The 27,169-nt window shown below is 42.7% G+C and overlaps 1 protein-coding gene and 1 long non-coding RNA gene across 9 annotated transcripts; one reads left to right on the top strand and one right to left on the bottom strand.

The window, feature by feature from the left end:
• The first annotated feature begins 308 nt into the window (after positions 1 to 308).
• Positions 309 to 27,169, top strand: LOC111244955 (uncharacterized). 8 transcript variants are annotated; one of them, XM_022792574.2, is made up of 9 exons: positions 7,763 to 7,935; positions 8,945 to 9,645; positions 21,625 to 21,847; positions 22,029 to 22,214; positions 23,026 to 23,192; positions 23,469 to 23,638; positions 23,841 to 24,065; positions 24,285 to 24,486; positions 24,657 to 27,169. In XM_022792574.2, exons 3-9 carry the CDS (start codon positions 21,643 to 21,645, stop codon positions 24,729 to 24,731), a joined length of 1,230 nt encoding a protein of 409 aa, XP_022648309.1. In that variant the 5' UTR covers positions 7,763 to 7,935; positions 8,945 to 9,645; positions 21,625 to 21,642; the 3' UTR covers positions 24,732 to 27,169. The 8 variants fall into 8 exon arrangements, with proteins under 8 accessions (XP_086836212.1, XP_086836213.1, XP_022648309.1 ...); XM_086980085.1 differs by having other exon boundaries at positions 9,188 to 9,645; XM_022792576.2 differs by having other exon boundaries at positions 9,591 to 9,645.
• LOC111244957 (uncharacterized) lies at positions 1,757 to 5,551 on the bottom strand. Its single transcript, XR_002671140.2, has 3 exons — positions 4,959 to 5,551; positions 3,709 to 4,138; positions 1,757 to 2,973 (listed from the first exon to the last, which is right to left on the bottom strand). It is a non-coding gene; the product is annotated as an uncharacterized LOC111244957 (long non-coding RNA).

Below are 27,169 nucleotides of genomic sequence, written 5' to 3' on the forward strand. Positions count from 1 at the left end.
AAACCCAAGCAAAAGCAATTTTTTCTTTTTACATACGTATAGTATGTACATACGTACATACATTTATATACGTGGTTTAGGCCACTTTTGCACATACTTTAAGGTATTATTGACGATCAAATTAATGGTCGGGGGCCCATAGCCCAATAAAGTGAAAACAATGGTTTCTTGCCAACTCCTCAAAGCATCGAAGCTCCTATATACAGGTGTAGCAGTAACAGCATATGGTAGTAGGCCTCTGGCTTTCCATCTCGTGCCGTATTAAAACACAGTCTCATGCGTTTACTTCAGCATAGGCCTGATTCATGGTTACGATCGGTCGTCACTCGTCCTACGATACAGCAGGTAAGCTATTTCGGATCTTTGCCTACTACAATGCGCGTTTGTATCGTTGTTGCAGCAGTTATTGTACCTAATAAAGCAGGCGTTGTCGCAATAGTGGGCTTGAAGCTGGTTCTCTGTACCGATGCCAAATGCCGTGGCAACAGTGTGCGTCCACGGTGACAGCCGTCAAAGCGTTCATAGTATCAGTAGAAATATTATTGTCTGGTGCCATCTTTCGTTTGATCTGTCTCTGCATCTGAGTGTGAAAGTGTAACGTATCTGTTAGCGCGAAAACGCCAGTGTGGTGGGGCAAGGTCGTCGGCCGTGGGAGGATGCTGTGATTGGGTATAACAGAGATGCCGGATGGTCTGCAGGGAGCAACTGAATCCGGGTGGCTTGATGAGGATCCACACGGGAACACTGAATACGTCTGAAGTTGATGACGATGCGAGACACGTGGGGACCTGCCGGGGATCAGTCCGTGAGGGAAAGCAGGCACTCATCTACCTCTGATGGGCGGCCCGAGCGTTGAGTAAGCAACGAGGCGAAAACGAATGTTGATAAACGAACATAGCTCTCTAAGATTGGCGGACTTGATGATTGGAAGACTGTCCAAAGAGATCGCGGAGATCAAGAACGGGGAGAAACAGACGAAAGCTCTGCGCGTGGACGGCTGAGTGACTGTACGCCGCTATGTGAGTACCGGCACTGGAATTTTTTGCCGGTCCTCACTGCTGTCGCAACCGTCGCTCCACTAGTCGATAGAGCGCTCGCAGCAGATCCTGACGATGGCTTCAGTCGAATTGTAGCTATGGCGGTCGCCATGGCGATCGCAGTAGATGCTTGCAAATGGTGAAACGTTATTAAGGCAGGAGTATCGAACAGGGGTAAGCTGGGATGATGGAAAATATATTTGCGCGTTGTCGATCGCTTCTTCTGACTCCTGCTTGCCTGCCATACCTGTGTTGTGTTACCAATAAAGTTGAAAATTGGCAAAAAAGAGCGAATGGAGAAAAAAGTCGGGGCACAAGGCACCTGCAACTTGGCTGTGCTAACTTCGAATGGAATGTGGCCAGCGTTGTCTAAAAGGCTAGTAGCGACATTCCCGCAAACGGCTAATATCAGTAGGAAGATCCTGAAGCAAAGGAGTGCATGTAGTACGACGGAGGTGCGATGGAACCCATTCTAAGAGATATTTCCGAGATAAACACTGAATACCTATGTTTAATACTTAATAGTAATTTGATGGATTAAATAAGAAGCTTTTCTCCACAAGTAAAATATAGTGTATATGTAACGCTTCGAAGGGTGCCAAATAGATACGCAATGATTTATTAATAACCTTCATTAGCAGGAAGTTGTTTCTATTTGAGTAGCGTATTGCACAGCCCTACGTCTAAGTAGTTGTATGGGTGTACGTACGTGTCCGGATAATCCACAATGAAATGTCACAAGTGTAAATGACATTATATACTGTGTAGAGATATCATGTAAGCTTGCAGGGTTTCAACTAGCGACGGGGGAACTCGTCGCGTTGAAAGCGTTAAATACGGGTTTGTTTGACTATTTATTGGCGACCACAATGTTTGGATCATTCATTCACTTGTTTCTAAACGAGAGTACGCGTGTCTAACTCGCACGACACTTCTGATAGCGTAAAGCACGCGGCAGTCAGAAGCTGAATTCGGTGTGGGCGTCGTTTTAGGAGAGTAGTGTGTCTGCACTATCCGTTGGGTGTTTCGCGCGAGAGTTCAAAGGATGTCAACATATTGGTCGCGCAGATGTCACGGTTGAAAGATGGTAAAATATGTTATCTAGACAGAGGAAAATGTTGCAGATATCACTTGCGTACGGAGAAACATCCTCAAGCATCTCACTCAAAAGCTACGGACAATCAATCGGTCACTAGAAGACAGACATAAGAGCTTCTTTCTGAAAGAACTAAATAATCGTATTACACTGATTATTTCGAACACAGATTATTTAATTGATCAATTAATAGTAGCTAGCCCTCCAGGTCAAACTGCGTCGAACAGGCTTACTTTTTTCCGTGCTACTTTTGCTTCAAATGGTATACCATACTATATAATATAGTATACATATTTTTTTTTTTAATATTATAGTATACAAGCGATCACTTAGTACAGCTATGTCATGACAAAGGCAAGTTTATCACTGTCATTACGGCAGCCGTCACTATACAGGTTGCCATTTGCTATTGTGTTCCGAGATATTCCGTCACGTATTTTAATGATGAATTGATTGATTGGCTCCGAGATATTCCGTCACGTATTTTAATGATGAATTGATTGATTGGCTTCAATGATGAGTGTTCCATTGTTGCGCGTATGCGGCCACCTCTGAAGCTCGTCGACAACAATGGGCGACCCAGTTATCGACGATATCTCTTGATATGTTCGGTAATCTGAAGACGCTATAAGCAAAATGGTTACATTACTATCGGTCGATATGCTTGTACACATCCTTTCTTTTCGATTCCGTGGTTCAGAAGCGGTGTATGTTGAATTTACAATCTTTATCATTGTTGCACAGCGTCTAGGTTATGTTTGAATAATCGGGTTCAACATACTCGAGATTAGGTTTAAATTTATAGTTTCATGGAAGAAGGCCAACATGAGCCACTTTTTCCTGAAAAAAAAATTAGGACTTTTAAAGCGGAAGCGCGAGCCATTGTATGATCCGTTGCAGAAAATCGGAGAAAATGTATTTTACTTTATCTGTTTTCTTTTACTGTGTTTGCGATCGGTAAGGCCTTGAGAAACAACTACAATCAGTCGCCGTTACTAAAGAAAAATTAAACAAATTTTTCCTATTAGCTTCGAAATAAAAATACACCACGCTTGTGCCTGACGAACTTTTTGCATATTGATCAAGGGCAAGCAAACGCACACTATTGCAGAAAACCTATTCAGGACAATCGCTGCAAAGACGCTGCTATGGGAAGCGCCGTTACGGATTGATGATCAAGGTTCGACTAAGCTGGCTGGCTGTCTGATGTTTGAAAAACTTCTCGGCAACTCATATTCTAGCCATCTGAAACACTGCGTACGCTTCTCTATATTTGGCCAGCAAATGTCGTACACACAAACACGCATTTGAGGTCTTTGCCCCGGCCGACATTTGGCATCAGCTAAAATAGCTTTCCCTATTTTTCGACTGTGTAGCTATTTCAGTGAATTCTCATGCTTTGGCAACAGGGTGCGTCGTAGACAGAAGAACAGTTCGTGCATAGCTTGAAAGCAGATGACGCGCTGTTCGTAGAAATGGTTCCGCAAAGAGCTCGTCGTGTGATACCGTGCAATAAAATAACATGATATAAGACTAATACAGATTGGATACTGGCAAATGTATTAATGACTTTACCTTACAACGCCAGTGGTCCTATTATGGTGGTAGAAGGACAAAATCGCGCTGCTGCGTTTGTTAGTATTTCGTAGTGGTTGCAATGCAAGTCCAACGTAAACGCGGCGAACTGGGGCGCCCTGGGCAACAGTGTAGCAAACACCACGCCATCAGAAAAATGTTTTCATCCGATTAGAAGGAATGCATTGCGGTACTAAGTCCTGATGAGGTTCTGAGCGTGGAGTTTATCACTTTTTCTATGATACGATATAGAAGCACAAGGATTTGGATGCGTTCTTAGAGATTCGTCACCGCTGTCTCGAACAACCTAATGGTCCGGCAAGGAGGAACTGAGGTCGGTGGAGCTAGGATGTTACAAGCTATAGCCACCGCTCATCTTCGTCTTAGCATAGCGAATCGTGGTTCACCGCAACGTAAAGGGTTATCCTAACTGAAAGGAGTCGTCGCCTTTTGTTATCTCGGTGTTGGAATACGACATCCGGTGATGCTCTGCGTACGGTAATTTCATGTACACTGAACCAAATTCTAATGGAATGCCTTATGATAGTAAAGGATAATCGAGGCACACTTTGCTGGGCTCGGTATGGGCTCATACGTGTCCATTTTGCTTAAGGTAATTTTAAAGAATACATTATCCAATTGCAGGTCTTAATAGTAAATTGGCTCAAAAGGAGGGCCTACGACGACATTACAATCCTGAATTTCACATTGTAGTTATATTATTTAGCCCGTAATGGTCTACGCTGCACTTGCTCCACCATGCACCTCATAGTGATAAAGAGAGTGGCTAATCTTCCCGTCATTAGCCATGATTTTAGGATGGAAAAACGAATTGATCAAATTCCTCTTCATTTCCCATTCATCTAGCCTAACTAGTTTAAGACCAAACTGTAATTTATGACATGATATCTTTTTTTGGAGGACCCTTATTCTATTTCTCTAATGAAGTTCAGTCTAATTATATTCCCGATTCTGAGTACATAACGGAGCAAGTTTACGGCGTGGACTTCATACTGTGTAGGCGGATGGAAAGCTTGGACTAAACGTCGAACGCTTTAACAATACGTTAGAAAACAATTTTGCCCTAAAAATTCAGCCTCGACGTCGAGAATCGGCGCCTGTAGCTTCATGAACAAGCTAAAGTTTTCAGATAGAGACATAATTGAAACGCGGCATGACTCTCGGCATTGTTGATAGACATAATCAACTTGACATTGTCACTATATAGAATATACTGCGTCCACCCTTACCGTACATTGTCGACGAGCAGCATGCACAGGGCGCTGTGCCGCACCTTGTCCTACAGACTACGAGCATTCCCGTATACCGTTCTAAAAATGACTGGCAGATCTCGACATAAACGAGCCAAATTATGGCTTCGTACGGTATACGGCCTTGCTTCAAGCGCGCTCCTGAACTTTGTGATATATCACATCGCAATAGTGCACCTCACTTTTCTCTCACTCACTCGCCGCACTCACGTGGCCTTACGGCCGAAACAGTGAGAAAAAAAATCACTATAGCAACCTACGGATGGACTTCTTCACACCTCATTTCACACCCCCCATGGAGTGTCGTGGAGACTAGGGTCTTGTTGTTTTTAGGCGTCGAAATGATAACCTTGCAAACCACGTTTGACACTACTTAGCATTTGCCTTTAGTACGTGCGATACGCCGCTTCTTCTGAATGAGACTTATACGCTTACCATTTTTGAGCACAAAGGCAATCCAGGCGCCTTCCCGTGCCCTACGCATTACATTACAGCATCTATCTAGTTTCGAGCGCAGCTTGCACGCTTACCAAGATCATCGCAGATTTCATGGAGAACGATGCCAGGAACTGTTTAAGCGTTCAAGGTTTATCTCTGTTATAGTCGTGTATATATATATATACGCTGACTTGTATTCGTAAAATGTCGTATAAGTCGCATATCCGAGAAACCGCAAAAATTTTCAAATTGGGACGCCTTTCTGGCTCCTCTTTGTATGAGCGACTATTATACAATCGAAAGTAAAAAAAAGTCCGCTCTTAACAATGCCGCACTCTACACTACAGAGAAATTAATCAGAAGATATAATAGAAGTTCAAGTTTATGTTATGACGTATATGGATTAACCTAACTTTTGCAACTGGTCCACTTTGCGGCGTTTATATTCTTGTTGTGCCAGTCGTTTATTATTGGCCACCTTTGTTTTGAGCTCGCTACTGCAAAAGCATTGCTCGTGCTATGATTCATTCAAATAGACGCATATAAATAAATAAATAAATTCGTATCGTTCGCAGGTACATGCCGTAACAACCTGTATAAATAAACTGCAAACCAATTCTAACGTAAAACGTTTGACGTCCAATTGTTCACGGGTTCAAACGCGCCCGAGTGCCACAGAACGAACCGTTTCAGTGATGGTTTACGGTAAACTAATAGCTTAGCACGCAAAGAAGCTACTGGTCTAGTTGACATTTGGCCTTGTTGACATCAGGCTCAGGGCTGGCCTAGAAAGTAGGCAATCAATTCAAACACTATCAGAAAATTTAAAAATACGTCATCTAATGTTCGATACCATTGAAACTTGACGCAAGGTTGAGAACGATAAACCAACTGGTACTCTTTATAGATGGATGGTTTATTTTAAATATGCATTCAAATAGATGTACATTTAGCGGTGTCGTGTACTTTAGCTGCGTCGAAAAAATACGGTATACCAACTATCAGTGACATACACGCTAGTTTAAAGCGAACTCGGGCAGATTCGCGCGACCGAAAAAACTCTTACGAGCATGGTAATTTATCGGAACCCCAAGTGCGAAAACGCTAAGGAAAAGGCTTTTGTTGGCCTGATGTTTCCACCTTCCGCTGGGTTTGTGTCCGGATCCTGATCGCTATAGAAGATGTGTATACTACCTAAAGCAAAGTGCATACGGGCAAACCTATAACAGATGATACCTCTGTTTTGTCATTTCTGCTATGCAACAAATTACTGCTTGTTACCCGGCCAATAGTAAGCAACATTATGCAGTAAATAGCAACGTATAATGGTACGCGCAACAAGTATTTACAATAGTGGGTAAATGTGTGTTCAACATATTATACATGTGTGCTTAGGCGACTGCTTTGTCTGTCGCAAATGGTGGCAGAAAAGATTAAGTCGGGATGCAACACTTGTCGGCAATTCGACGTAGACGCCATTGTTGCTCGTAGCCCCGTTGATCCGTCACAGCAGCATTTACAGTGTCAAGATACCCCAACAGATTTACTGAGACATCTTTAATTTTTTCGTTAGGATCGTCAGCGAAAAGTAGATTTCTTCAAAGTGTTTTGCTCAAACGGAGTGTTCCATTTACGCTTAAACTTATCTCATCGTTTTGTTGATCAGGCAGTTCATAGTACTGAGCGGGCGTTGTGTCACAAACAATCATTATCAATGCTTGTTGGTGAAGGCTCGATTGAAGCAGACCGCGATATACCGATGTCAGGAGAAGCTCGTGAGGTCCACTTTAGAAACTGGCGGATCAGACCAGTAGATGTTTAGCTGTTTAGATATTACCGTATGATAGCTTTGATTTCGGTTATTGTTAAAAGATGTCGTGAGAATAGGCTCAGAATATAGGGAATGATGTCGATCGTAAAAAAAAAGCACTAAAACAAGCCTCTATAAATTGAACGCTTCTGTATTCATTTATATGCCAGTGATGTAAATATTTATTTATACAAAGTGCAATATCGTCGGTCGATGCTTTGAAATCCATCGGTCTAAGCAATCGTTCTGCGTTTCCTTTTAAATTCAGACCCAGTAAAATAATAGTACCCAAGCATTTGAGTGACGTGTTGTCACGAAGATCGGCACTTTGTCATAGAAATCTGCTTTGTCGTTGAAGCACACCTGTCGACCGATGACTGATAGTGTGATTATCGTCATCGACGTCGATGGCATTGAGTGCGTCACGACTGTTAAAGTAGATCACCTAATCGTTTGTGGAAATTCTGCGTTTAAGTTTCGACGTTGCAACGTACTTGTGAACGTAAACACGTCCGCTTCGAATCTACCTATTTTTAAAAATGGCGCCGATCGTTATGCGCAATCGGTTCCGATCTTGTCCTTTTAGACAAGGAAGCTTGGGCGTTCGATTGTCGAGTTTGCGTTGCACCAGTTCCGACTGCCTGCCGTGTTCGAACGGATTTCATTTATTATGAAGGAGAGCCGTCACGACCGTCAAAATTGGACCAAGTATACGCCATTTTTTTGCCCGCTGTGCCGAAGTGGCACTATTTTCTAGGGTACACGAACGAATATCGTGCTTACCACATCTTCCCTGATACGTACCGAAGAAATAGGTTCCCAGTCCACATATGGACTCTTAGTGTGTGACGAAACGTTATTCCGATTGCCAGTGTAATTAGAAAGAATTGAGACTCTGCTTATTTCTATGTTGAGGTATAGAACGCCAAACAGATGGTTTGTCTGAGATGTAATTCGGTCACTGCTGTCAAGCCTTTTGTTTGTTATTGTTTTGATGTTTAGTAGACAAAGTTTTATTTTCCTCTTGCAGTCTCTGTATTCGTTCGTATGGATCAATAGCTAATTACAAACATTCTGATAGTACGTCAGACATTCTAGCGTTTCTAGAACTCAGATGTACGTGGTACGCTTACAAGCGCATGATTGCGACGTAGGTTGTCTGTATCGAGTCAATACCATTCTATGAAAGTGTCAAGCTGGTATAGAAGTTTGACATACATCCAGAGAGTCTCAACGAACAATCGCAGAGTTCACTGATATAAATCGGAGTCCTAGAAAAAAAGATACCTTCAAAATGAAGCCCGTGCTGTGTGCGTCAGAGTGAATTAATAGTGATCAATAATCTTTGATGGACGTTTGTTCTTTGTTCGACTTAAGCAAACATTGTGATCTACGAATCAACTGTTTTTATGTTATATTTGATTTATTTGGGCAGAAGTAACTGTACCTAAACCCGAAAGACCTGTCCATTGAAAGCGCGATTGAAGCTACTCATTTCCGCTAGTCAGCATAGCAAATAGGGCGCAGGTACTGGCGAGCTTTATACTGTGGCTTATCATTGCCCACCATTGTAGCAAAGTAGTAGAACCGCGTGCTTTAACTATGTGCGAAATCTTGTTTCAATTTACATGTAAAATTTCCAGTTAATTTTCCATAAAATTTTAGTTCAGAATCGATTTTTGATGTTTTATTTTTACCTTGACACTTCGACTAAAAGCTACTCTACAAGTGGCAAGTGTTGATTTACTGGGTTAGCCAAGGCCTGGTAGTTCATCGGTGATAGACTGGCAAGCATGAAGTATAGAAATATACAGTTCTGGAAAACGCTAAATAAGGGGATGTCGGGAGCAATTGATTTGCAAGTTCTGCTGATGTATTTTTGCTCAAGTTGGGTTCATCAGTTATGATCCGCTGTGCAATCAGATCATGAGATTTAAAAATGCCCATATTCTGCCTGCAGTGCCAACTTCACTAGTTATGCGCTGAAAAAGTTACCCTTAAATTGATGCCAGTGTCCTCAAGTTAGAAGTTTCGATTTGGACGAGAAATCGCCCTCTGAACACTTACACGCTAGCTTGTTCCAGAGGAATTAAAGGCTGTTTTTCGGTAAAGCTATACATTGGGCGTGGGACCAAGCGCAAACGATTTGTCTGAGCTCGGCAGTCATAAACGCAACTTCGTGGTTCCCAACAAACCTGCCAATTGCTCGACCAATCGCATTGCTAGCACCATGAAACGAAAATCATATCCATCTAGGATTGATATGAACGATAAGAACTCATGTGGGCAACAATCAAGAAAATTCTTCGGAAATAGATTGATCAGAGAATGAAATCCATGAATGCCTCTGTTTTTCTCGATAGAGAAATCATTCTGAAGAACTATGGAAAACGACCGGGAGGCCATGAAAATTTGAAGGTTAGTCTCTTTCGATTTCTTATCGACACGCCTTATAAGTTCAATGAAAAAAAAAAATAGATATATTTACCTAAGAAAAATATATATATACTCCCTATAAGAAGTGCAAATAATAATAGTAAGATGGCAGTTTTACCTTAACTAATAAACATAATTAACTTCAATGAAAAAAATTCATTTAATTATGTTTTTATTTATTCTCATTAGTCAATGTCACAGTGTCAATCATATGATTAATAACAACCATTCATATCACATAATGAATAAAAAACATTCATATCTAACGATATAAGTAACAGTTAAATTAGAATAACGTTAAGCCAATGATCAGACAGGGTACTTGCGGCACCCACAGACTGGGGAGCACGAGATTGACATATAATGCTACAACGATGCTTCTACTGCTATAGCAGACTATCGTATGGAGCAGGCCGTGTATCTTTCCCTTAAATAGATCAAATCACCCGAAACCTCGATCGGTACTCCCGCCCCATCTTACCCGACTAAGATGATGATTGTGATGTTGTTGTTATGTTGGTGTTCGTGAATTGCCAAACGCGAAGTGTCCTTCTTTCTTTGCGTCGAGGGGATAAATACTCTGAACGGCGTAGTGTGCTGGCTCGATGGCTATGAAGCAAGTGTATTCTATGGCCACATCTGTCTGGTATGTGGTCCTGCACTCTGATATGCGGATACGAGCAGGTCAACGAAGGCAGTCATCCGCTCGTTAAGTGGCTGCTATCCTAATTGGTCCTATTATACTGAAACTTGTATACAGAAGTTGTGGTGACAGTAGAGTCAACGGCGGCCGACAACCAACAGTGGCCAACATCGTCAATAACTAACTGCAACTTATGGACACAGAGACATATATATTGGCACAGAGACCCGCAGTGCACTGTGGTGTGATGCCGGCCAATCCATCTAATCTTGTATTGTGTTTTGTTCAGTTCTGTCGAAAAGCTCTGTTTCGGCTGGCCGATAGAGTCCGGCAGTAATGTTTCGACTACGGGGCCATCTGGTCTTCGTTGTCGCAGTGACGGCAGAAGTTCAAAACTACCTAAGCATCGGATAGGCCGCGGCCTGTGGACGGACCGAGCTGTATGGAGACATGCAGGAAGAGGGAGGATAGAAGCCACAGTCGATGACAATATGAGAGGACAACTGAACGGGCGCCCTCACTGACATGTTCAGGCGCTATCGCATGATAAGGTATCGGGCATCAGGACAACCTCGAGCGATCGTCGGTAAAAGGGCGGCCGTCAGCGAACCAACCGGTCTCAGTAGTGGATTTAGAAAATCAAATTATTCACGACTAACTGAACCCGAAACATGAACTTTAAGGGGGTACTTCGAAAAGAATAGACAGAGGACAAATTTTGTTTCGGTGAAAAGTGTTAGCTTTATATGTATATATGTATATATATATATATATATATATATATATATATGCGACCGCTTGATCGTTCCAGAACTGATGAAAATAGGTTAGAATAGGTCGTCGTAAGAAAACCGATCTATTTACTTAAATAAAATACTCCACTATTAGATATCTAAAAACCCTATCGGAAATGGGCCCTTAACGACAGTTGAAGTCATTGCCAACTATAATAATTAAGAAAACGCTTAACGATTCTAATGTAAGAAATTGTATTGATAATAAGTGAAATAGGAGTAAGGTTAAAATCAATGAAATGTAAGTGACAATTTTTTTGCCTTAGACATCAAAAACACATTGTAAATCAGATGAGGGAAATCTGTTTGCCCATCGCCTTATATAAGGTTTCACGTGGCGCTGTCGTGTGCTTCACCCCCAAGTAAAGCTGCGATAACTGAGACAGAATGGACAGCTTTGTGGCGACTGAGGAGAGGAATAAGTAAATGTTTTACATGGTTGGGTCGTTCTCTAGCTGGCTTAAGTCACAACCCACGGCGCACAATCTTGTCATAGCAAACCCACAATAAACGATGCACTCATTCAACATTCTCCTTAAAACATTCCCGGATGTTCTTCACTGAGACATCTCACCGACTAAGTGATATTCTTCTAAGCCACAATAAATAAATACTAGAAAACAAGCAAGATCTTCATTCGCAAACAGTTCGGTCAGTCGGACAGCTTCAAAAGTTTGGCCTAAAAACACCTGTCTCTTTCTGACGACTAGCTTGCATTTAGCGCACTTAACCGTACATATAAAAGTTCGCTCTTAAAAAAGTTGATGAGTATAATATCAGTCTACTCAGATTGCTATGGACTAAAATCAGAAGAAAGTTGCCACTCAAGACTTAACTCGCACGTGACCCGTCAATGTGGCCAAGCTTCAGCCATCTAAAAAAATACATACTTGGTCTTATGAGATCATCCATACAGCTCACAGAGTAGTTGTCAACGGGTCGAAATCCAAAACGCAGCTCCGCACGGTGTGAGGTAGCACTGCATATTTCACTTTTCTATCTATAACAAATTATTTTTTGCTTTTCCTTCTTAAATTGTTCCTGTACAACTATATGGTAAGCCCGAAAAACGTCAAGAGGGCATGACTAGTGATGTACTGAAAAGAAAAATAGGACATATATATGCACATATCGCTGATACGGATCTGTCTGCCGTGGATTATAATATCGAATTCACTAGGGGCTGTGAACCCTAACCCCATCAAGATGCAACCGTCACTGTGTCTGGGTTCGATGTAGCTCAAGAACACATTTGTTTTTGCAGTGCGTTTCAGTAGTCTCAAGTAATGTTTCACGCTGCTATTTCCATGCGCCAAAGGCGAAGTGGTTTATCAGCATGGGTCTAGGGTATGCAGAAATTCAAATGATGTTTTGCGGTTACAAATTGCTTAAGGAGAAGAAACAACTTGAGATCTAAAATCAGCTTGTACACATTATGCAATTTTTTTTCTTCAGAAAATTACGTAAACTCTACAGGATGTATTGATTTTTATCCAAATGTTCTACTAATGTCGAAAGCTATTTTACTAAATCACTCCAGGAAATATAATGATGTTTTTTCTGTGACGGACTTTCCTAACCAGCTGAAAGCGGATCTCCAAGAAGGTTTCTTATTATGTTATTCGAAGAAAAAGATGACATAACGTCGTGCATGTAAAGATGTTCTCTATATATTGAAGAGCTTCAGGCCAATGGCGCTGTCGCCTAAATACTAATCGCAGGTGAACACTAACCTGGAAAATCTGCAATGGGTATACAGCATCAGAAGCCATCGCGATACTCACTTAAGGGCCGTTTTTTTTTGTCATCTGATGGCCGAGAGTTCTCGGTAGCTGCATCGAAAATTGATATGACGCTGACAAGATTTCGACCATTCTGTCCATACGTTATTGAAAATAGTACCATTTTAACATGAGCTAGAACCACAACGTTGTCAACATTAACCTACGCTCGAGTCGTTAGTTTCACGTTTTGTCTTATCTAACGTAGCTTGGTATCTTGTCAAGTAATTGTATTCAGGGCTCAATTTCTTAGTCTTGAAGTAAGGTCCTTCATTAGGACCACTACGTGTGGCGGCCTTATACGCCCGATCTGGGGCACACTCTATAGTGTCAAACAAAACCAATAGATAAAAGATTAAAATCGTTTCTTATCCGTTTTACCTTGACAACAAGTCGAATCTGAAATCTGAGTGAGTTTCGGAGCCTAGTTGTTAGAAATCCTCAGATACAGAGCAGCGATAACAATGACAATATTCTACCTGTCAGTGTTTAACATCCGAGGGCAGGACATAATAAAACCAAACGCTGGCAGGCCTTGTTCCTCTGGCAACATGGCGTCGCACCTTACGCGTATTTGGTATGAAACGCCTCAAACGATATTTCGCATCCGTCATCAATAGCAGTTTGCCATCCATTCGGTGTTGGCTCTCACTTCAGCGACGATCCTCGTGCGTAACACTCGCCGATGAGGGCAGCACCCGGAAGCGCAGGACTCAAAAGCTACATCGTTATCGTTGCCGTCGACTTTACAGCTGACTCCAAACGAGAACGCTTCCCTGCGGCGGCAACTTTTAGCTCAACGGACGACAGGCGACATCAACGTAATCGACTCAGACACGTGTTAAATAACAAACGATTATACAAGTGTGTGTTAATATGAGCGGACAGACAAATGTAGTGTCTATCGATATACGTACGGGGTAGCGTGGTTCTGGGTGAGCCTCAGTGAATCCCCGCCCCATATTGCACTGGTATCACGTTCCCGCATATGTAGTTGAGAGTGCCTCGATTTATTGTATAACGAGAATTGATATTGTACTTACGCAATATATTTTTACGAGAACGTATATAAGATTCGGAGATGTTTCTTTTTTAAATCTTAGTAGAATTCTATGCTTATCGGAAGGGTAACATGCAATGCCACTACCGTTATTAATAGCTAATTGATAAAATTAATAGTATAGCACGAGTTCTTGCAACTCATGTCAGGTGCCAGGCAAAGGGAACACAAACTGCTGAGCTCATATAATTTAAAAGTAAATAAAAATTTTCACTGAAGAACAAATTCACGTAGTACCTTTAAGACGGCAGGAGGATGGGCCAGGGGTATATATTAAGTTATACTTTACGCGGGCGCCATAAAACTTGATCAGTGATATATCATCTTGAGGCCAGGTTACCCGTGGGACTTAGCCCTGTGGTAAACAAGATAGGCTAAGTACTCGACCGTTTAAGTGGTCTTACTTTTTATAGTGAAATTCATCATTAAAATTTTCGCTGGGCATTTTCTTGCTGCAAAGAACTTCGGGACTCTTTCTGCAACCCCTTTGTCGTTAACAACGATAGTCAGCACTGTATTGTTGACCAAAAAGCGGTTGAAATGTTCTGCCTACCAGCTCCCTACTGCTTTAGCTTAAGCTTCCATCGTTGCCTTTATACGTTCTGAGCCTTAGCATCGGCTCAGCTACCGTCGTCATCGTTATCACTATCAGTATTATGGAGTTTCGTCGGAAATGCGCCTGTGTAGACGGCCCGTATAACAGCGCTCTGATGCCGCAATACAACTCACACACAAAGCGAAATTACGATACGCTTGTTGAATTCGGCCGTCTGATCCGATTTCTCCTAACTGGCAATGCCTCATGTTCGTGTGCAGTTTTATATATGTGAATACTCGTGTACCAGCCATATCGTATATGTGCCTGTGCGAGTATAGTTCAGGACGAAAGCTGTGTACTTCGGACGATCCGAAGGTTTTTGACGTCCATATACCAATTTGAACCTTGAATTTGAAGAAGGGGCGAAATGCTGGGACGGATGGGTCAATGGGAGTTCATACGACGTTGCTACATAGCAGGGGCACGGCCTGGTGCTAGCTGGTAGACGCTTTGCCTGTAGGCTGTAGTGTCGTTACTGCGTATTCATATATCCGTCTACTTGACCACAGCCCGCGCTGCGGTAGCCCCAACCGGGGCCACTGAACTTCGGTGAATACTCCCGTTGCTTCGACCCAGCACTCATTAGCCCGCTAAGTGCACTGCAGAAACGTTAGAAGCCAAACGGCAAAATCGCGAAAGAGTGTGCAGCGGCACGGCGCGTTTTGACGTGTCGCATCATGTCGCAGTTGAGCACATTAAAAGATGTAATAACAGTTGTGAATTCAGCAACTATTCGGTAAAAAAGAGATATGCATAAAGGATGAACAGTTTGCCCCTTTACGCCCTTCCACAAAACTTAGAGCAAGCTTTTGCGAAACGAAAGGAAAAATACCGGAAAGGTGTCCTATTGGAATAGGAAAAAATGGGTAACTACTATTTATGTTAAGTGAATAGTTACACACCTGTTTTGAGCCAGACATTTTCATGCAGTAAATGCATACTGACCTAACCTAGTGATTTCAATTTTATCATAAATCTGACCTAGAAGCCTAAGCCTGAACCTGAATTCTAAACAAAATATAGTTTTTTTGCTTCTAGATCGAAGTTTCTATTTTGGTATAGAGTAAACAGATGAGAGTACTAAATGCAAAAAGTATCCAGTAAATGCCCCTTTCGACACTGCTTAAATGTTTAAATTGTTTGAGCAAAATTTCAAATTCGACTTGGTATAAGTTTGAATCTTCTGATATAGCAGCTAATTTTCTTTTTCACGACTTGAACGGTCATAGGATTATCGACCTAAAAATCTCAAAGAAAAAAGGCCAAATAGACAATCGATCTAATAACACCCAAACGAGGAATCATGTCTCGTGCTATAATAAAGGACTGTTTTATGTGATGTGTGGCAAGTGAAACTGTTTTCATAGAACTATAGGTCTCTGGGATCCGTAGAGTTACTTGAAAGACAAAACCTGGCCCTATCACGCTCCGGTCCCGTCCACCATTGATTGTTTGTGCGTTTCTGGCAGAGTCATTGAAGCGTCACACGAAGTTCAGTGATGTCCTACGCTAAGAATACGCACCAAACGGTGACGCGTACAAGGTGCACGTTCTTTTCATAAAATACATATGGATTTTTTTCTTGTCTCGAAACGTAACTTCTTTTGCTGCATGTTTATGAAGTTGTCAACATGAAAATGGACCTCATCTGTGAAGTTGTTTTTAGTTCGGAAGGTATTGTCGTTCAGTTACCAATATACGAGTTTTTTTTTCGCTCTGTCTGACCTGTAAGCTTGAATTGTTAGGTCAACTGGATTCTGTAGGCACGAGGTATTCCACGAGAATACACCGCGTGGTATTCATGAAGTAGTTGCAGTTTTAAGCACGATACCGAACGGTTGTTTCGAAATTTGCGGGCACAGCTTGCCAACGGGACGGGATTGTTTATGCCGACTAACTAGGACGAATATACGTCAATAGACCTTTGCTATTTTTAAAATAATGTTTGATAATAAGAATGCGGTTTGCTGAGTAGAGGTCCATTTTTAATGTTATTAAACTTTCGATTATCTGTGTATCGTAATGGCTGGACTGCTGACGCCTATTAGCAGGAATATATAATTAAGAATTTATCAAATGTATTAACTTGTATACTAAAGTCGCTTTTTAAGTTTCTCGGTAATTAAAGCTGAAAAGAAGTTAGTTAAAGGACAGATATCACTGCATTGGTCATATCTATCATTAAACCATTATATATAAGCCCTTTTAAAGCAAGCTGAATTGCTGCATCCCTTACTCAGCATCGGGGCACGCAGGGCATAAAACGCTAAACACGTTTCGGCTGGCCGTTTGCTTTTTTCGCTATAGTACGGTCCATGCTTTTTACTCCCGGTTAGGCCGGCCGACCTGCTCTGTGCTACCTGCAGCGCCTGCTCCGACTTACCGATCTGCTATAGCTCCTACTGTTTCGTTGTACGTCGTGATCCTATTTCTATAATACAGCACTGTCCAACAACAGTGCAGCTTTATTCTCTGGCAAAAGCCGTCAGCAACCATCTACCTTTGCCCGTACGCATTGAGGATCTCGGTTCGGCTGTATTTGTGTGTACGCGTGTGTTCATCCGTACGATATTTACCCGCTGCTGCGTCTGCTTCCACACCTTTTTTCAGTACACAGTTAGCCTGCTATATTTGTGTTATGATACACAGTATAAGCTTGTACCAGAAAATAGTCGCTATCAGAAACCGTAAGGCAGTGAGTCTCTTAGCGTCGCTGAGTCGATACACAATCGAGTATTGCTGGCTAGTCGATGTCGGAGACAGTGTTGCTCAGACAGTGCACGATGACGCTGCCGCTGCGCTCAGGCCGCTGGAGCTGTCAACAGAGACCGACAGATCGTGCTGCGTCTAGCGTCTTTCTTGGCCTTCCGCTGCCAGGGAGGTTTTCCTTTGCTTCTGCAGTGCTGTTGCCAAACCCTCGACGCCGATTAACCTTTGGCATAGCCACGACTAGCCCCTATCAAAGGTAGAGCCTACACATTCTCTTAGCCAGCGCTTTTTGGGTCCTTCCTTGTACCTTCCCATTTATCTCTTCCTTTTTTTTTTTCTCTTATCACTGGCCTGCTAGCCGTGGCGTTTCTATGGCTGATATCGCTGTTCGACGATGTTATAAGCCACTGCAACCGTTCCTATAGGCCAGCTTTCTGCGTGTCTGCTCGATCCGAACGGCAAAACTGGCAGCCCTTACGGAGTGGCGGTAGCGGTGTGCATTGTTGACGTTGCTAACCAAAGCCATAGGCACCAGCAGCTGCATCGGCGGCGACGGCGGCGACGACGACGACGACGACGACGACGACGGCGCAGCCACTGACAATCAGTGGCCCCTGATGATGCCGCGTCAACTTCGTCTGTTCACTTTGCGCGTTCTTTCTTTTCCCGTCGTGTACATTTATGCTCGAATGTCGGTCTCTCAATTCTGCCGGGTCCGCTCTTACTGCTATCGTCTCTGCCCGCTCTCCATTCCTCTGTAGGCTCGCTAACTGCTGTTGTGCAGTGTACTGCTGACGTCCGCAGCCGCGGCTGAGGCCAGCGTCATCTTCGCCCTTCACGTTGCTCCGTTGCTGCATAGCTCGTTCTGTTCATTCGTCCGTCGGTCTATCCGTCCGTCCGTCCGTCGTTCGTCAGTCAGTCGGTCGAACGTCGAGAGTCACTGAACTGTGCTCTGACCGCAGTAGCGGCAGCCGAACGCGCAGCAAAAGCAGCGGCAGCACAAGCGGCCCTCGACGGTTCGCTTGATAAAAACGACTTGACGTTAAAAAGCAAAGCAAAGTCAACTAACAAAGCTGCAGAGCCTTGCCGCTCCAGACGGCCAGCACTGCCGTTCAGGCTGTTCGGCCTAGCTGTGGCCACCTGACGCCGACTGATCATCGCTGAAACGAGCCACACTGCTCAATACCCCAGAAGAAGCGGAACGAGAAGCAGCGCTCGTACATAACAACACCGGCAACGCATGGGACACGACGACCAGGGGGTGAGAACCCTACGTTGCAGAAAAGCTGGCCGAACGAATACCGGAGTTAACGAGACGATGTAAAATGCCGAAGCAAGCTACATGATTGTCAGAAACATAAAACTCTTCTCAGGAGACTGAGGGTGCTGTCGTCTGCGTGAAGCATTTGTTTTAAGTTGAACGCTGTTGCACTTGCCGACTTTTCCGACGTCCAGCCACCTGATTCAGAGATTGTAACTGCTGGAGAATTACACTGGCGTTGAATAGGAAGAAGCTCGCCGTTGAGAACAAATGACATGTGTGAGCGCAGACGAAGCACAAACAAGCGGATGGCTGTTGAAGGACACGTGAAAACAAAATTGACATTTCCTATCTGAAGTCTGGAGTAACAGGTGCCTATTCTTAGAGGTGTCAATCGTTTCTTATGCTACCGAGCTGAAATTCAGGTGCAACTGACAATCTGAAGTTCTATGGTGCAATGGCGTAATCAGTTGGATTATATCAGTGTGGAACAGCCGAGAGGAACTGAGAGGACCGACCATATGAACAGTGGAACACGCAAACAAAAATAGGTTGATACGAAGCTACGCAATGGAATTATAAGACTTGTGGAATTATGCCACGAGTCGTCAACATATTTTGCTCCAAATGCGGGTCTTTGAATCTTTGCCTTGTGCAAACTTTACGTTGAGCGCGATAATGAAAAGATATTGAGGTACGTTGTTTGAAGTTCTGCAGGATTCTGGCGAAATATGCGCGTGGTGGTAAGTACTGGATACGCAGTAGGTACGCAGACGACTCACTGCCAATAGCTCTTAATCACGCATGTTAACAGATTTCTGGGTCTCAATTAATTCGAGGGTCGCCAACTTAATAATGACCATTTTATTAGCCCCAACCATATGCTCAACATATGAAATATCATTAATAAAGTAACACGCTGCATATGATAAAATTATAACTTCCTGTGAAAGTTTATAGAAATCTATTGTGAACACCTCCCGTTACAGATAATGAAACAATTCGAACGAATAAGCTCAATTCTATTATATCCTATAAGTTCATTATATATGTTTGAATAGAGAAATAACGTTATGGGTTGCAACGGTGCCGCGTACTTCGAGAAGCTATCTCTTCACTTCATTTGAGCATGTCTTGCATGAATTAAAATTAGCTTTCATTTACATGGACAATACGTCCCTTGATCACGTAGTATATGACACAATTTTTTCTATTGCTCATACGCAAAATTAACGTCGTATCTGGTCGAAGATCGTTCAACTATGTTCTTCAATAGCAGAGAAAAAGAAACAAAGTGAATGAGGTGGTTCGCGAGACACCAAATTATGCTAGCTGATTCTGTTCCATTATCCGGGTTAGCGTTCCGCTCTTGCGGGCCGGACTGTTGTGGCTGCTGCTGTTGTTGTTACCGTAAAACTCCGTTAGCGGTGAACGACCTGATACCGCAGCGTCCGTCCAGGCGGACCACGTGGTCCGGAACGGAGCTTCGCTATAGAATTGCGGATTTCTGGGCAAGTTGTATCGTCAAGCACTTATTTCGAGCCCGGCACTTTTGCACCGGCAGGGACATTCGACAGTACTGGCATCATCTATAGGCCTCTGTAAACAAAAAGTAACGCGTTCGTTAACTTAAAGTTCGAGCTCAATTTTAAAAAATGAATGTGATAGCGACGCGGTACAGCGTTATTCGTTCGACGTTCTATTCAACTGCCGATGAAGTTAATGACGAAAATCGTGATGGATTTGTGTAAGTTAACCCAAATTAATATAATGATCAATACACTGATGTTTTACACACTGTGATAATGATTCGATGTCTTTTAATTCGTAGCGTCAAATATTCATATTTCGGAGAAAATTGCGGCAATTTTCCTTGGGGTTATTCTTTTATGCCTAGATGCTTATTTTGTCAATTAGCCAAAGTTAAGTTAAAACTATTAGTTTTTATTTTAACGTGAATTTAAATAAGAAGTGATGTTTGAGCTACAAAAGATCTTCAGCTTTGGCACGTCGCATACAACTTACCGGAACTAATTTTCTTTATTTTATTTATGATTCAATCAAAATCAACATAACAATCGCTTACCTGATCACACGTTATTTATTGTAGCGTATGTTGGTATGGGTCTTAAATCTACCTCGTCACCTAGTGGATAACGTTTCTGCATGCTAATATTAGGATCACGTGGTAGTCTAGGTTGCAGCCCGAGCGTGGACCCAGTTCGTTGCGCGCTAAAAGCCAATCATGCGACAAAATACCTAATGGTGGTGCCGGCCATAAAATTCGAAGCATCCGTGACCTATCATACACTGTCTGTACATAAAGACGTCTCTAAACTATGCTTGTGGGTCTGTGACCTTGTATATGTTTCTATAGTTAAAAAGCCTCACCATCGCTACCCAAACCGTATTTCCTGCGGCGCAACTAAAATTGCCAACGGTAATTATTCGACAAGTAATAAATAAAGAAGCTTGTTACTGTTCTTTATAATGATTAGGCGCGGTCGTCACTTCAGTCAATAAGTGCTTCACTATGCCGAGCAGTGAAGTGTCTCGGCTTTTTTTACAACTGTCATACATTAATTTCTATCTCTTTCGCCAAACGAACGAGATCGCTAGCAACAACTATTAGACAGGGGCAGTGGCAGACATTTCCAGAAAAATGATGCTGATAGAGGTCACAATTCACTCAGTGTGCAGCACGGATGTCTACTGCTGGAAAATTTGGAAAAAGGGCACGGTTCTATCCATAAATAAGCTAGAGTCTTAGTTAATGCTTCGGGCGAGCGATCGCCTAATAGGTAGTCAATCAGTGTCGTTGGTTAGAGAGCTAGCAAAATCGTCCACGATTTATATATACGTTGCACAATGGCATGAAGAAAGTATTCGGATCATGAATCCGCCACGGTGAAAAATATTGTTGGAAGCTATATGTGCGTGTATTCTATGAAGGGTTAAAATGCCTTGCATCGACTGTTCCTGGATGTAAGCTGTTTTGTAAATGGAAGTACCGGGACTATAGTATTTGTTCCAGTTTCAATGCAGTGTTTCAATGGACGAACCTTCATGATGGCGTAATGGCAAATCTGCGTTACCTGTTTTTGTCCTTTGGCAGCGGTGAGGTCATCACGATATGGACTGCGAAGAGGAATGGCTGTTGGGCGACGTGGACGATTCCATTTCAGGCGGAACGTCTCTACCCAATCCGATTTTGTTCGAGGATAGAATGATATCGGATTCTGTCGAATACGAGCACTCGTACTCCAACGCGAATGGTGCACAACAAAACAAAACAACAGTGACCGCTCCCATTGGAATCATCATTAAAACAGAAAAAGGTTAACAGTGGAGAACAGTTATCTATTGAAATGACTATCATTGTTTGGAAGTAGCCAAGCGAACCTTGGCCCCTGGGCAGAAAACGGTAGCCACGATTCATTGTGGTAATATATAAGTATATAGTAATTGGCACCAGTGGAAAATGTCTGGAGTAACTTTATTGCGCGCAAATTTTCACAGATTTAGATGACGAGTGCTATCCGGCCGTGCCGTTATTATCAGCTACTGGCCAAGGAGTCTTCGTCAAAAGTGAGGCCGTTGTACCTCCTCCAGTCCTACCTTTTCCAGCGCAAGCTGTCTCCCCAATCCCCATTCCACCGCCGCCCTACACAGCACACGCCCTACAGAACGTTACGCCTGGTATTGGTACGTGAAGGCAGACAGAGAGATATCGGCTTGGCACGCTAAACACCTGCGTTGCTATGACGCTGTGAGACTAGTTAGCTAGCGTATGTCCTATATTCTAAAATAGCTTCGATCTTCTTCAATGACTCTTCCAAATTGTATTTATTGCTCATGTAACATTGATTTAGAATTTCCAAGTAGCGTGTATTTCTATTTTTTCTCTAACGGAATCCCGTAGTCGTCATGTTGCTGGCAAACTTTCACGTGTAAATTTCCTGCTTAGCGGAAAGTTTTGTTACGGCTTTCTATCCTGTTGTCATTAAAATAGGTAGGAATCAATAATGTGAATGAAGCTCGATTTACCGCGATGGGAAAGTACTTCAAATGGTAAGTTTTTTCCCGGTAAAAGAACTCGCGGCACTATGAAGGCCGTCAGGCCAAGAGAGACAAAGTGTTTCGTAAAAATCAAGTGCATTTAACAACTTTCCATCTATTTTATTTATTTTTTTTTAGACCTATTTTAACCGCTAAAGTCGCAGGAGGAAATGGCATTGAAAAGTGTCCCCGACCACACGATTGATATTTAGAAGAAAACTCGTGATACGGTTTTTCATCTCAACAGAGGCACTCATGAGAGCCAAAAAGAAGCCAAGAGAAGAAACTTACATATACAATATAGGTTTATGACTTCAATTGGCGCGCGTATCTCTGTGTTCACACGAACTATTACGTCCGTTACTAGACTCACGGTTGCGTACTTTAGAGTGTAGTATATACATATTTGGCCGTAAACAAAACTGTTTGTTCTCGTAACGTTGTGTTTTTCTTTTAGTATCGGGAAGAATTCTATGCTGCACAACTACTACTAGCAGCAATGTTCAGGATAGCAAGGTGTCAAAGAATCGTTTGTTGGCTACAGCCCTTAGCACACCCCCGCTCGCCTCACTTTTAAGGCAGGCTACAACTTCCACGCAGAGTTTGCCAGTTGCTGTGACACAGGTAGGTTGAACCTTGTTCGGCACTTTTGTTTGTAGAAAGAAAGTAGCTTTGTATCCTGTGTCTTTCGCGTTAACCGTCTGAGCGCCCCTTAAGGAACAAATCGTTATTAACCGAACATTATAACCAGGATCACTAGTGTCAACCTGTCTCGAAGAATGGCTTTCGCTATGAAAAATTACATTACCGATGTTGCATCTACCTCTTTACAAGGCACACTACGTAGGTAGAAGCATGGTTAAAATGGATAATAATCTGCCTGATTTCGCATCCCATCAGGTAAAGGTTGAACTACCTCTTCCTCCGACTCCTCCGAGCTCAACATCTTCCTCGAATGAGTCCGAGAGTGACGGGTGCGCCTCGCCTCTACACCCTGGGACAACAAACGTCATCGCTGGACAGCAGCTTGTCAACGCTCTAAAACGAAGAGTCGCTGTTACGACAGAAAGGTGAGCTTTTCTTGTGTCCTGATCTACCGTCTCTTTATGCTGTCGTCCGGATGTGCAGCGACCCTCTCATTTCTCCGGCGTCTTTGGAACCGAGTAACTACTTATTAAGAATTCGTGGACTGATTTTTTCAACAGTCATTAAGTGAAACATCCATACACGGGCTGAAATAATGCTTTTCCCTATTATCGTCGCATATGTTAGTTATAACCTTGGTGCCGACAGCAGTACGACGCACGGAGTCCTCGCCTTAACCGAGGAGGAAAAACGCACACTGATTGCTGAAGGTTATCCAGTTCCGCAGAAGCTGCCCCTCACAAAGGCCGAGGAGCGATCTTTGAAGAAGATTCGCCGAAAGATAAAAAACAAAATTTCAGCCCAGGAAAGTCGACGTAAGAAGAAGGAGTACATGGACGCTCTTGAAAGAAGGTTGGTTTTTCTTTTGCGGCGACGAATTCACCGCTAATTGTTACGGCACAGCGTACGAAACGCTTGCAAACCATCCACTTAGACACTGTGGTTATTTTCAGAGAGTTCCTAAGGGGATTGTTAGTACTTCACACTGCTCTTTGTTTTATGCTACACTAGTTCAAACGTATAGTGCTAAGGGAACAAGAAACGCGTGTTAAGTTCCTCTATGTTTTGCAGAGTCGAACAGCTCAGTGCAGATAGCCGGGACATGCGTCGCCTTTGCGATTCTTTAGAAGAAGCCAATAAGATCTTGAGGCAGCAGTTGCACCTCCTTCAGCAACGAAGCGTTGAAGGCGCAGCGATCATTGTGGAGACGATTGGAATTTGCGAGGACAATGGAACAGGCGCTACTGATCAGGAAGCACTTATCGAAGGCGAGGTAGAAAAGGATTAGAGTTTGGAACCATCGCCCCGCGCAGTTTCACTCATTCAGCAAAATGCTAAATTGGTCTTTTAGTCTGAGACAGTGAAGAACAATATAATGATGTCTGTATTTGTATTTTGAAAAAGATTATATTTGTATCGCGCATGTACTTTTACTAATTACAGGAGATGCTCTGTGAACCAATGGGTGATATCGTGGCCGAGGAAGAGATTATTAATATAGGTGAAGATGTTGGCTGAGTCGATCAAGATGCAGCAATGGAAGCAGCAACTTCGATTCGTAAAAGCCCGTTTAGATTGATATTGGCCCATTGCTATCGGGAGGATTTGGTCGTTGAGCCTCTGGCCTAAGTGAAATTGAAAGTAGAAACGAATCAGGACTGGTAACTTTCTTTCTCTGTAGTTTTGGCAAGTCCACAACCAGCCGGGTATCTGTGCAATTGTTACTGAACTAGTTTATGGTCATAATAATGACTCGAGTATTTATTTGTTTACATTAGCTATACACTATGCTCGTTCGTTAACCGTAGCTCGCAATTCCCAAACCCCGCTCATTTCAAAATGATGTACATTACAATCATTTATGTATGTAGGTATCAACCAAAACGAGCTGCCCATCACAACTAAAACTTCGCCTAAAGGACAAGGACCTATACGATTTACAGTGGTGCTATTTGAGGATTTTTTTACTGTAGACAAGCGTTTGGCAATCGGACATAAGTGTTTGGGTGTCTCTCTTCCAGCCAGAAGGTAGAATGTCTCTTATAATGGAAGATCGCCAATGCTGCTAGAAAAATAATGAAATCGCGTTCTGAATCGTTCCGACGCTTGTCACCATACTCAGAACGCTTTTCACTAGCGTGGAGCAGATGGCCGCCGGTGCCACTGCAGCTGGTTGACGCTCTAAACAGAAACCTAAAAGGAAAGCACTTACGAGCTGCAATTAATGTATAATAAGATAGTTTCAGCTGTGCAAAATGTTAGCTAGCTAGCGACGATGGGTCTTGAATGCTCAGACCGAATCAGACCTAAAGTCAATTTTCAACAGAACTGTCTTTGCCAAAAATGCGCCGTGATATTGTCATAGGACCGTCTAGTTCTTTTGCTAACTGGGTAAGAGTATACGGCTGCTAGATATTCGGACGAATACATTAGCTTGCTAGTAAACGTTTGTGGGAAAAGTATCTTGTAAAAAGACAAACGCCGCTTCGTAACGCTCATGTGTACAAAAATAATGTAAATCAGATCACATTAGGGTTCCATTGCATCGATGGATATGTTTCTGCTAGGATATATTAGAAGTTCTCAGGCCTGTACCGTATGCACAGTTTTAGCACCGGTCACCATTATCGTGTCGGCCGCGCGTATTGTCATCGTTCTATTGAACTGAAAGTATTTCTGGACATCGAGATCAATCCTTGAGACGCAATTTCAAATCATCTCCACTTGACTACAATGGATATTTAACGTCATGCTTCAAGTTATCCAATCTAAATGTATATAGGATTTTTTCATACACGTATAGAATAGAGAGAAGTTGTTCAATGCAAATTTCCCTAATCCAATTCTATCTGCGTTTCGTTAGCCTACATCGCTTTTATGTCAGTACGCTTTCTGTGGATTAGGAAAAAAAGGTTCGCCAATAAACACAATCGCATGATCCTAGAAACGGCTATAATACAAGAGACAAGTAAGCGCAGAGGGGCACAAGGGGACGATTATGCGAAGCTTCCAAGTAAAGAGAAGATGGCTGCAATCAATAGCAACGTGCTTTTTGAATCTCGTTCTCCCTTGATTCATTATATATCATTAACGGTTACTGTCTCTCCCGTCGGAGATGCACGTTGCCATGATGTTGGCACTCAGGTGAACGACCCCCGACAAGGCCGTCAGTTGCAATATCGTATTGTACAAACATAGTTTTCGTCTTATGTAGAATCTGTATAATTAGACGTCCATACGAACGGTGTGCTAACTATCGACGCAGCATCGATCGCGTACATGTGTAATTACTCGATAGGGACAATCAAAAGCCTCAGAAGGCTCGATTGGACAAGGGAAGATTTTTTTACTGCTGATCGTAAACACGTAAAGATAACTACATGATAGATCTCGATCATTTTCGGTGCTGTTGTCAACCTGTGTAAACAATCAGAGTTTGCTCGATGGCGGTGTTACGCCATAGTAAACTAAAACTTCATTAGTTCTATGTGGGAAAGTTCATCTCCAGACCGCTCCGCTGTTTCAAGAGGTAACGGGATCGCACTCGAATGCTCCTTAACGAGCTGCTCTTCAATGATCGATTGATTATTCGGTTTTCTTCTGTCACGGTGACTGGACTAGTGAACCGCGAATAATACCGAACACGCTTTACATTTTTCAAGAACAATACGCGTCTACTGCGCATTGCTCCTAGAACGTACATCACGCTCGCCTACATATATTCCCATAGAATGATAGGGATGATCTATCTGTATGTATTCACAAACCATGTTTCTTACCTGCACACATATGCATGCGTACATACGCGTGAAACGGCCGCGTCGTGCAATAACTCAGAAAAAAAAAATACGAAAATGAGATCACTTGGAAAACATTTACTCAATGTGACATTTTATCATATAGATAAGGTGACTAAATAAAGTACTAGTGATTTCCTATAAGGACCCCATACAAAA

Source organism: Varroa destructor, unplaced genomic scaffold, assembly GCF_002443255.2.
Source record: "Varroa destructor unplaced genomic scaffold, Vdes_3.0 BEIS01000002.1, whole genome shotgun sequence".
Lineage (NCBI taxonomy): Eukaryota > Metazoa > Arthropoda > Arachnida > Mesostigmata > Varroidae > Varroa > Varroa destructor.